General features: G+C 41.9%; 1 protein-coding gene across 5 annotated transcripts in view; it reads left to right on the top strand.

Annotated features, from left to right (window-relative positions):
- Positions 1–394: 394 nt before the first annotated feature.
- PCMT1 (protein-L-isoaspartate (D-aspartate) O-methyltransferase) overlaps positions 395–10908 on the top strand; it is a gene marked incomplete at its 3' end in the record, with an annotated part of 42601 nt that continues 32087 nt past the window's right edge. Inside the window, exon 1 of one of the 5 annotated variants that reach the window (XM_079146891.1) lies at positions 395–927. In XM_079146891.1, the coding sequence (XP_079003017.1) occupies positions 699–927 (229 nt within the window). In that variant the 5' untranslated portion in view covers positions 395–698. Of the gene's footprint in view, positions 928–1259; positions 1279–10908 lie in introns of those variants that run through there. The other 4 variants (XR_013764998.1, XM_079146889.1, XM_079146890.1 and 1 more) reach the window with 4 other exon arrangements.

Here is a 10908-nt window from a genome sequence, read left to right as displayed (position 1 = left end):
TTTTTAACGAATTACAGCTCCTTAAGTTTGTTTTGTTCTAAAGGCGCATTCTCCCCAAGTCTACCCCCATGTCATGACACTCTTCCACTCTGAATTTGCGCTTGGAGTTAAGTAGAAATCAGGGTCCTAAAGTCTCTTTTTAAGCAGTGATGGGCTTGTCACCAAGCCAGAAGCTGGTGTAGACGGATGAGAGGGCCTTTGCCCTTGGGCTCCGGTAAGAATATTATTCCGGCTCCATCCCAGGGAGTCCTGACTCCAGCTGACCTAAATATTAGTCAACAGGGTTGGGTGAGGCAGGACGGAGGAAGCCCACCGTCTAACAATCTGGACAGCTATAGGAGCAGACTGGCCGCTTGCAACAGCTGACCCAGCGGCGACGGCGGAGCCACCCGCAGCCGCGGTACAGATCGTCCCTGCTGTCCCGCAGCCGCACACGGTGACAGGAGCCGCAGGCAGGAACGCGACCCACTGCGCCGGGGCCGTCGGCCCGACCGCAGGGCGAGGTCGGCGTGCAGTCGGAGGACTCGGAATTGGGCACGCGGCGGTGGTGCTGACTCAGCACGACCTCCCTGCGGTCGCCGGGCAGCCGCAGCAGCCACCAGCAACCGCCGCAGGGCAACCGGCCTCCCCCGCCCCCGGCCCCACCCGGCCGCACCCGAGGGCGCGCGGCGTCACAGAGCGCATGCGTGCCGCGGGGGATGCCGGGAGCGCGCAGTGGCGGCAGCGGCGGCGACGGCAGTAATATCGGCGGCAACAGCGGGGACGCGAGCGGGGCGGTGACCGTGTGGGAGGTGGTCTCACTCTTGGGGAAGCTGCTGGGCACCGTCGCCGCGCTGAAGGTGGTTCTGTACCTGCTCCGGGTGTGCTTAGCGATGGCCTGGAAATCCGGCGGCGCCAGCCACTCGGAGCTAATCCACAATCTCCGCAGTAAGTGCCACCCCCGCCGGTGTGGGCCAGCTTGGGCAGGCTGGGCCTGGACTGGGGCCCCCGGGCCGTCCGGAACGTTCTGTCTTCACCCCCGCTCCTGTTGGAGGGCTTCGGTGCACGGTTGCACCGCTATTCCGGAACGACATGCGCTTGCGATCGCCTCCCCCGGGATCTGTCACTGGTCGGCGACGTGGACGGGAAGGGCAGAGACCCAGCAGGGTCCGGCTGCTGGTGGGGCAGGGGCCGTCGGCTCCCCGCGGGCCCGGCGGGGCCAGGGTGCGGCACAGGTGGTGGAGCTGTCAGTGGAGTCCGCGGTCGTGCAGGCGAGGGGCGTGACTTCGCGGTCAGGAGGTGTGGGCCTGGGTTCCTAGGGGCTGGGCTGGGACCGAGGGGCTCCACCCTCGCCCCCTGCATTTTCTCACCTTCCTCCTCCTCCGAGATCGCCCTCGCTGCAAGCTTTCTCTCTTATGCTGCCTCTGCCTCCCCCGCCCTCCGCTTTTTCCTCTGGAGGGAGATGCCGCGGTCTGATACCGGCGAGGGGAGGGAGGGGAAGATGAGAGTAGTGCCATTGCGGATGCGGGGAGAAATTTCTCGGGCGGCTGTCCCCTGGAAAGCTCCGGGAGGAGCGGAGGAGGAGAGGATGAGGGGTACTGTTCCTAAGAGACTCGTGTTTCTGGAACCTTTAGAGGTCCTGAATCCAGAAAACGGTGGTGCCTGTGGAATGTTCTTTTTTTTTATCCATAGGTTTAAAACCTTGTATGAAAGTTTCCTTCCATCCATTCATTTTTCTCTTTGGTTATGATAAATTTAGGGCAGGGTGAATGCTGTGTCACATTCTTTATTTTTTATTTTTTCTCCATCTCACAAAGTTGCTTAGGGCCTCACTAAGTTGCTGAGGCTGGCCTAGAACTCGCGATCCTCCTGCCGCAACCTCCCAAGTCGCTGGAATTACAGATGTGCGCCACTGCACCCAGATACTCCCTTTCATTTTTATTATTTTAAATTTTTGTTGTACCAGGGATTGAACCCGGGACGCTTCACCATTGAGTCACATCTCCTTCTCCTTTTTATTTTTTATTTTAAGACCCGGTCTCGCTAAGTTGCTGAGGCTTTTTTTTTTTTTTTTTTTTTTAACTGGAAATACCCTTGCCTCAGCCTCCCTGGTCTCTAGGATCATAGGCGTGCGGCCGCCACGCCTAGCTTACTTTTTTTTTTTTTTTTTTTAATTGAAATATTGTGGCGTAGTCTGGATAGGCGACCAGAAGGACTGCAGTCCGTACTAATCTCACTGGTCAGAATTTACAGCTCTTTCTGCCAGTAACTTCACAAATAATCATGTCTTGCCAGGTGATACTTTTAAGTGTCGCCCCCCCCCGTCCCGCCCCCAGCTTTTCATGTGTTTGCCTTGTCTTTCAATTCCATTCGTAATCCTCTCGAGGGCTCAGACCATTAGGAAAAAAAAAAAAAAAAAAAAAATTGCATCTTCAAAGAAATTAGTACTCTTTCCTTTTTTTCACAAACCCCAAGTAAGTGTCCCATTATATGCCTAGATTTATACTAGGCATGCAAAAGTAAGTGAATTAAGACATGGTTCTTACTTAATATATTCATCATTTGAGTTTTTAAAAACAATTCTTAAAATGTTGAAATTGTGTCGTTAGTAATAAAGGGTAACGAAGAGTGTTTAGATGACTAAATTTAGATGGGTGCAGTGGCACTCACCTGTAATCCCAGGTACTGGGGAGACTTAGAAAGATCACAATTTGGAGGCCAGCCTCACCAACTTAAAGAGGCCCTGGGCAACTTAGCAAGATCCTGTTTCGAAATAAATTTTTTTTCAAAGGGCTGATGCAGCTCTGTAGTAGAGTGCCCCAGAGTTTGATCCCCATACCAAAAAATTTTTTTTCAAATAGATGTCAAATTATTGTGAACCCTTGCCACCATTCACTTTATGGAAGGATGTTTGGAAGTTGATTTTAAGTACTGAGGCAATAGTATGAAATGTGATTTAGCATCTTAGGGATTGCACTTAAGTTCAATATGTTGTAAGTATTTTTATTGTTGTAAACATTTCTGTTACTTTTACACTACACAAAATTCTCTACGTGAACTGTGACCAAGTAGTTTTCCACCACTAGGGTGTCACAGTAAACACTTGGCTGTAGCAGAAACTTGTAATCTATCAGGCACTTAAAGTTTCCTTTTTGAGATAAATTTGTGTAAGCCAAGATGAGCTCTTTTCCCAGTGGTTTTATTTTCATGTATTGTGTTACTATTCTTAGCTGTAAATTCTAAGGATGTTTTTCTATCAGAAAAGTGAACAAGGAATATTTAACATACCTGGATGTTGATATTGCAAATAATAGTTTTCTACTAGATCTATGACTGGTAAGAGGAAATCAGAGTATTCAAATTGTTTAATGTCTTTTGTAACATTTGTACAACTTTAGTTTTAACTTCTTGCTGAGGTAATGCTTGCTCATAGATTTTTATTTCTTAGTTTATTATAAAAGTAATAATTGCTTATGTGAAAATTACAGTTAGGACACAATTTGAAAATATTTCCTTCCTCATATTTCCCCTGTGTGTATTCTTCCTAAATTAAAGTGTTTTTTTTTTTTTTTCTTCCTTCCATGCAGAGGATTGGACTTGGGGCCTTGCGCATGTTAGGCAAGTGTTGTGCCACTGAGCTAGACTCTCAACCTCTAAATTAAAAACATTTAATTGTAACCTTAGAAAAAGATGGAAATTGGATTATGCTGTAGTTTACAGTTTTAATGTTTTTTAAAAGATATCAAGGTCATAATTTATTCAAGTGTAATATTATAACTTATTGAAATGTTTACTGAATTTTTTGTATTAGAAAAATCATAATAGAAATATGGTTATATATGATTTCATAGTTGATCGATCATTTATATAGTAGTAGATTTCTTGTCATCTTATGGCTTATGTTATAACTGTTAGAACAGTGACTCTAAAACTTGAGCATGATTCCAAATCTCCAGGATCACCTGAAGAGCTTGTTGAAATAGATTGCTGGAGCTTGAGAGTTGGTATTTCTAATAAATTCCTATGTGGTGTTGGTGCTGGGATTGCATTTTGAGAACTGTAGACATAGAGAATTGGACATTACAAGGTTATGTTCTGTCAGTATTTCAGCTAAATCAGTTTTATGCTTTAAAACGACGGTTTAGAAAAATTCTATAGTAATTCTGCCCTATAAAGCCCTCCAGCGTTCTGTATTTTTACTGTTCAGTATGGTAACTTCTAGCTATATGCGCACTAAGCATTTCAAATGTGGTTAGAACAACTGAAAAATGGACTTTCATCTTATTTAATTGACTTCAATAACTATATGTAACCAATGGTTATCATATTGGACTGTGCAGGTCTATAGAAATGAAAAATAGTTATTTTATGATTATGGATTGATAATGTGCGCATGAAACAAATTAATTTATAACAATTATGAACCTGCTTAACTCAGGAAATGTGACTATTTAATACTTAAATTAGAGTTTATTTTCTACTTTTATTGAGGTAACTTCAGGAATACATGAAGTAGGCATCTGTATCAGAGGTTTTGTAGAAGATTAACTTTTTTTTTTTAATATTTGTTTTTTAGTTGTAGGTGATCACAATACCTTTATTTTTATGTGGTGCTGAGGATCTAAGCCCGGGCCTCAGGCATGATAGGCAAGCGCACTACCACTGAGCCGCAGCCCCAGCCCAGGTTAACTCTTAACTCACAGATTTTTTTTTTTTCTTTTTGAGACAGGTCTCACTAAATTACTGAGGCTGACCTTAACTTTGCAATCCTTCTGCCTCAGCCTCAGATTGTATTATAGACACGGACCACCATGCCTCATTAAATAGATTTTAAATACAATACTAGCCACTTTAAAACAATGCAAATAATTGTTTTAAATGCTAATTTTTTACCAGTTTATATATGTAAAAAAAAAATCCATCTACTACTGTAATGCCTCAATTATTTCTACTTGTATCCTTTGCATCCTTGTCATTTTGCGTTTCAGTCAACTACTATTTGAGTGCCTTCTTTCTTATTCTTTTCCTTTTCTTTTTTTCTTTCTTTCTTTCTTTTTCTTTTTTTTTGTGATGGGGTCTCATTCTGTTCCCAGGCTAGCCTCTGACCCCCGGATTCAAGCAATCCTCTTGCCTCAGCCTCCTGAGTATCTGAATCTACAGGCTCTTTCCTCCACACCTGGCTGAGTACCTTTTACATGCCAAGCATTGTGGGGATATAGCAGTGAGCAAAGCAAACATCCACTTGCTTTTGTATCTTTTTTATAATAGGAGCAGCCAAGTTAAATATATATAGTATGTCATATAATGCATCACAACTGACAAAGTTAGGGAAGGACAGAGATTATGCTGAGGTGGGTTTATAGTTGTAGGGGAGAGAAGTCCTCATTAAAGTATCATTTGAGCAAAGATTTGGTGGAGGGAAAGAAACAAGCCATTCAGGTAGAGCTGAGGGACAAGCATTTCACACAGAGGAAGTAGCATGTGCTAGACTTTTGTCTGAGGAATTGGAGACAAGAATATGACACTTGTGTGCACCTGGGATAAATATAACCAGCTAGTAAAAATCCTAAGAAATTGGAGCTTGCTTTGTTTAGTGGTGCTGAGGTTTAACCCAAGGTCTCAGGTATACTAGACAAGTGCTTGATTACTGAACTATAACCCCAGTTCCATGAAGTCTTATTTAGAATGAGTCTACTTAAATTTAACTTAACTAAAACTAAATAAAATAAAATGTTCCGTTCTTCAGATATACCAGCCACATTTCAAGAGCTCAGAAGGCACAAGAAGGTAGTAGATACCCTATTAGAGTGAGATCCAGAATATATCCTCTATCACAGAAAGTTCTTTTGATTTCAGTAGGTCTAGATATTTGGTTGTGTTTCATTTCATTTAATGTGATCCTTGGCTGTATGAGGGGAAAGGCTCCATTGTACTATATACATATTTTTATTTGTATTGTTTTTTGCTCTGGCTAACGTGCTTCAAAAAACTAAAGATTACTAGACAAGGATGATGAAGATAAAAAGTGAAACAACATTTTGTAGATGCTTTAGCAGGTTTGAAACTGTTTGGTTTAGCAGAGGTTTTTGAAACAATGATGTTTAAATATTTAAAGAAATGTGTAGAAAAGGATCAAACTAGGACAAATGGGAGGCAGATTTTGGAAGATTTCACAAAGCTATCCTAACAATCAAAGAGTTGGCTTTGGGTGAAAAATAATGTTTTCTGTCATTGAATACATTGAAGCAAAGACTGCTTGAACATTTCACTGTATGTGAAATGGATATTGTAGAGGGATTTTTGTCCTTGGATTTGAATATACACTAAGTCCTTAAGAATGCTTTCAAATCAAGATTCCATATTTTTTTAAAGAAGTAATATTATGGATTATATACTACTTATAGAGTGTTATGTATATTTGTTTTAGGAGCAAGCCACAAAAGTTAATAGTTTGACACTAACTTTTTTTTGGTACTGAGGATTTAACCACTGAGCTCCATCCCCATCTCTTTTTATTTTGAATTTTGTGAGTTGCTTAGGGCCTCACTAAATTGCTGAGGCTGGCCTCAGACTTGCAATCCTTCTACCTCTTCCTCCCTGGCTGCTGGGATTACAGGTGTGCGCCAACTGCGCCTGGCACTTGACACTAACTTCTAATGTTACCTACATTTTAGAGTTTTGGATAAGATGTTAGTCAGAAATGAAAAGGAATCCTTGGAAAATAGCCTTCTCCTTTGAGAAGCAGCATCAAATCGACTTTACTTTCATCTATCAATTAAAGGTGATTAAAGAATGGAAGGCATGCCTGGCACAGTTGGTGCACGCCCGTAATCCCAGTGGCTTGGCAGGTTGAGGTAGGAGGATTTTGAGTTCAAAGCCAGCCTCAGCAACTTAGCAAGTGTCACTGAGTTTGATCTTTGGTACCAAAAAAAAAAAAAGAATAGAAGACGTATATTTAAATAACATCTTGTATTTAGGTGATATAGATTTTTTTCCATCACATACAAATTCTTCTTTGATTGTACTATGAACTTAGATCTCCGCCCTTTTATACTTTTTCTGCTGGGCGTGTCTGGAACTTTAGTTAGCACCCACAGTGCTAATCATTCTAGATGGGTAGTAAAAGTTGAATGTTTTAACTTCTCATTATTGCTAGTTGAGAAGAAATATAGGGTAAATAATTAATAACTATTAAGTCTTTTAATATAATAAGGTAATACTTTTATTGAGTTATAACATAAGTTTATAAAAAGTTTCCATGTGGTTTGAAAACCATCTCCTTCATTCCAGCACTGGCCCCTTCCTCTTCATTTCTGCTGGGGTTACTTCCATTCTACTCTCCTAGATCAAAAGTCTTGGAATAATTATTGATTCTTTCAGACAGTCATTAAACTGACTTTGTAGTTCTTACAAATGCCTCTTATGGCCACCCCTTTCACTTACTTTGATTGATACCATGTGTGTTAGCTTTCCATCATGGTAACAAACACTTGAGATAATCAATTTATAAAAACAAAAGGTTTGTTTTGGCTCACAATTTTAGAGGTTTCATTCCATGATCAGTTGATCCTGCTACTTTAGTTATCTGGTGAGGCTTCGCATTATAGCAAAAGCGCTTCTTAAAGCAAAACTGCTCCTCTCATGGTTGAGAAGTAAGAGAGAGGAACAGACTAGGATCCCATTGTTTTTTCAGGAGCATCCCACCAATGACCTGAAGACCTCTTACTAGGCCCCACCTCTTAAAGTTTCTACCACTTCCCACTAGCACCAAGGTGGGGGCCAAGCCTTTTAACACATGGGTCTTTGGGGGCCATTCCAGACTCAAACTATAGCAGTCTGTCCCTGGCCCCCAAAGGTTCTTGTCTACCTCACCATCAAGTCATTCTGCTCTCATCTTTCTTCCCAGGGCTTACAGTAAATTTGACTAAAAACAGATAGTAGTGCCCTTGCCACCATAACCTGAGTGCTTTGCTGCCTTGAAATTTCCTCTGTCAGATAAACTGGTGTGTCGCCTTTAAGCTCAGCCTCCCATAAAGTCTCAGGGCATGGATGAAATGCAGGCAAATTCTTTGCCAAGGTGTAGTAAGGATGGCTGTTTCCCAGTAGAGTGCTTGTTTCTCTCTGAAGCCTCATCAACATAGCTTTTACTGTCTGTATTCTTGTGAGCATTCCGGTGTTATGAACCTCCCCCTGGGTCACCTGTTAAACTCTGCTTACAGCATTTTAGGCTTTTTCTAGCTTGTTTCTCCAAACTTCCAGATTCTTTTTGGAAGCCAATTCCAAAGCCTTCTCTTCATCTTGTCTCAGATATAGCTGTAGTCAGTAGTGCCACTTTGCAGAACCAGTTTTCTGTGTTAGTTTGCTTTTTGACATTAAACTCCTGAGATAATACACTTAGAAAAGGTTCATTTTGGGCTGGTGAGATAGCTCAGTTGGTAGAGTGCTTGCCTTGCAAGTACAAGGCCCTGGGTTTGATCCCTAGCACCACAAAAAAGAAAAGAAAATGTTCATTTTGATTCCTAGTTTTGGAATTTTCAGATCATGATTGATTGGCCTTGTTGCTTTGGGCCTGTGGTGAGGCAGCACATCATGGCAGAAGTCTGGTAAAACAGAGCTGCCCAATTCATGACCAGGGAAGGGAGAAACTGGGTGGGGAGGGAGGAGGGAGGAGGGAGGAGGGAAGAGAGGAAGAGACCAGGGTCCTATGATCTTTAAGAACATGCTTCTAGTGACCTGCCTCACCAGGCCCCACATCTTAAAAGTTTCTGTCACTTCCCAGTAGTGCTACTTGAGTCTTTTAGGGGGGCAAGCCAGATCTGAACCATAGTTGCATCCCAGTCTGGGTACCTGGTTCTTGCTTAGAGTGATGCAGCTGTTGTCTGGTTGTCATACTTTTTAACTACTCTCCCCTTGTGTCCACACTACTCCTTATACTGACTTTCCTAGTGTGCTTTCCGATACATTAGATTTCTGCTCAGGTTTCCAGATGCTTTCTGTATCAACTGTAAACCTCGGGCTTAGTTTTCAGACCTCTTTAGTGTCTTATGTGACCTACTCCCATGTTCCAGCTCCACTCTGGTTCTTCAGACTGATCTCATTTTCCTTCTCATATGCCTGTGCATTAGGGTACATATCCAACTGCTGTAAAAAACAATGGCATAAACAAAATAGATAACATAACAACCTGCACAAAAGCATTTCAGGGCTAATACAGTATTTTCATGCCACCTTGGCTCCTTTTTTGTTGCTCTTCTCTTTCCCTCGTCTGTAAGGTTGAAGTAGTTTATCTCCACCATTTCCACATTCCAGCCTGTGGGGAGGAAAACAGAAAGAAGAAAGAGCAGAACATCCACTTCTTTTAAGGCATGATCTGGAAGTTGCATTTTAATTTCTGCATGTGTTCCATTGAGAAGAACTTAACTGTAAGCCTACACGTAATTACAGGGAGGCTAGAGAAAGCATTCAGTTAAAATTCTATCACTGGAAGGAAAGGAGTTCCTGCTTCATTTTAGTCTTGCTAAGTGTATATGTGTGTGTGTGTGTTTGCACATGGGTATTCATACATATTACATATTCTTTGATAGTGATCTCTTTCTCTGCAGGTTGTAGGAGAGGTTAGGAGCATTGAAAAGATAAAATTTCAGTTATGTAATATTTGTACATAGTTGAGATAAAATATTAAAAGAACTTCTAATGAAAAGCAATAGTTCCTTATCCTGTTCCTCCCTACCTCAGACTCATTGCCTAGAGTGAGCCACATATAACTGTTTTTAGTTCTTCAGGTGATTTTTTTTTTTAAACCTGGAGACTCACTGTGTTACCCAGATAGTCTCCTTCCAGCTCCTGGGCTCAAGTGCTGTCCCACCTCAGCCTCTACAGTGCTGGGATTGTAGGCACACAATGCTAAGCCAACTTGCTGTTTTTTATTCTATCAAATTTAGACATCATCTGCTGACTTCCTGCCAAGATGGATGAGTATTTACACAGTACAAACCCTTCTTCCCCCACATTGTAACATCATAACTTTTGCTTCCTCATTTGAGGCTACTTTTTTTTTTTTTTTTTTTTTTTTTTTGCTGGTATCAGAAATTGAACCCAGGGGCTATCCACCACTAAGCTATATTGCCAATCTTTTTTTTTTTTTTTTTTTTTTTTTTTTTTTGGTACCAGGGATTGAACCCAGAGGCAGTTAACCATTGAGCCACATCAGCTCTTTTTATTTTTTATTTTGAGTCAGGGTCTCAGCTGAGTTACCTAGGGCCTCACTAAGTTACTGAGGCTGGCTTTGAACTTGAGATCCTCCTATCTCAGCCTCCTGAGCCACTGGGATTACAGGCATGTGCCACCACACCTGACTTGTGTCTACCTTTGGAAATTTTTTGTTCTTCTGGAAATCAATCCCAGAGTCTTGGGAATGCTTGCAAGCGCTCTACCACTGACCATGCCCCTAAGCCCTATCTAACTCTGAGTTATGTACTTGAACTTCTATTTCTTGTTCGTTCTACGGTGTATGAATGGACGCCAACTCTCTCTTTTTTTTGGGGGGTGGGGTGCTACTGGGGATTGAACGCAGGGGCACTTGACCACTAAACCACTTCCCCATCCTTATTTTGTATTTTATTTAGAGACAGGGTCTCACTAAATTACTTAGCACCTCACTTTTGTTGAGGTTGAAGTCCTCCTGCCTCAGCCTCCCCAGACATTGGGCACTAACTTTAATCTTAATCCTATCACTTTTAAAGAAAGGATAGTAGGGAACTCCGTCTTTCATTTTCCAGTTTACTGGCTATTCTTTTACAAAAGTTGATAGCATTTGTATTTTATTCTGAGCAGTAAAATATTCTGTACTTTGTTCACTTTAAAAGTTAAGAAACAGTAACCATCATTAATATTTATGACTATTAACACTGCTGAGTTTATAGACTTTCA

Source organism: Sciurus vulgaris (assembly GCF_902686455.1).
Source record: "Sciurus vulgaris genome assembly, chromosome: 7".
Lineage (NCBI taxonomy): Eukaryota > Metazoa > Chordata > Mammalia > Rodentia > Sciuridae > Sciurus > Sciurus vulgaris.
This window is presented reverse-complemented; position numbering and strand designations above follow the sequence as displayed.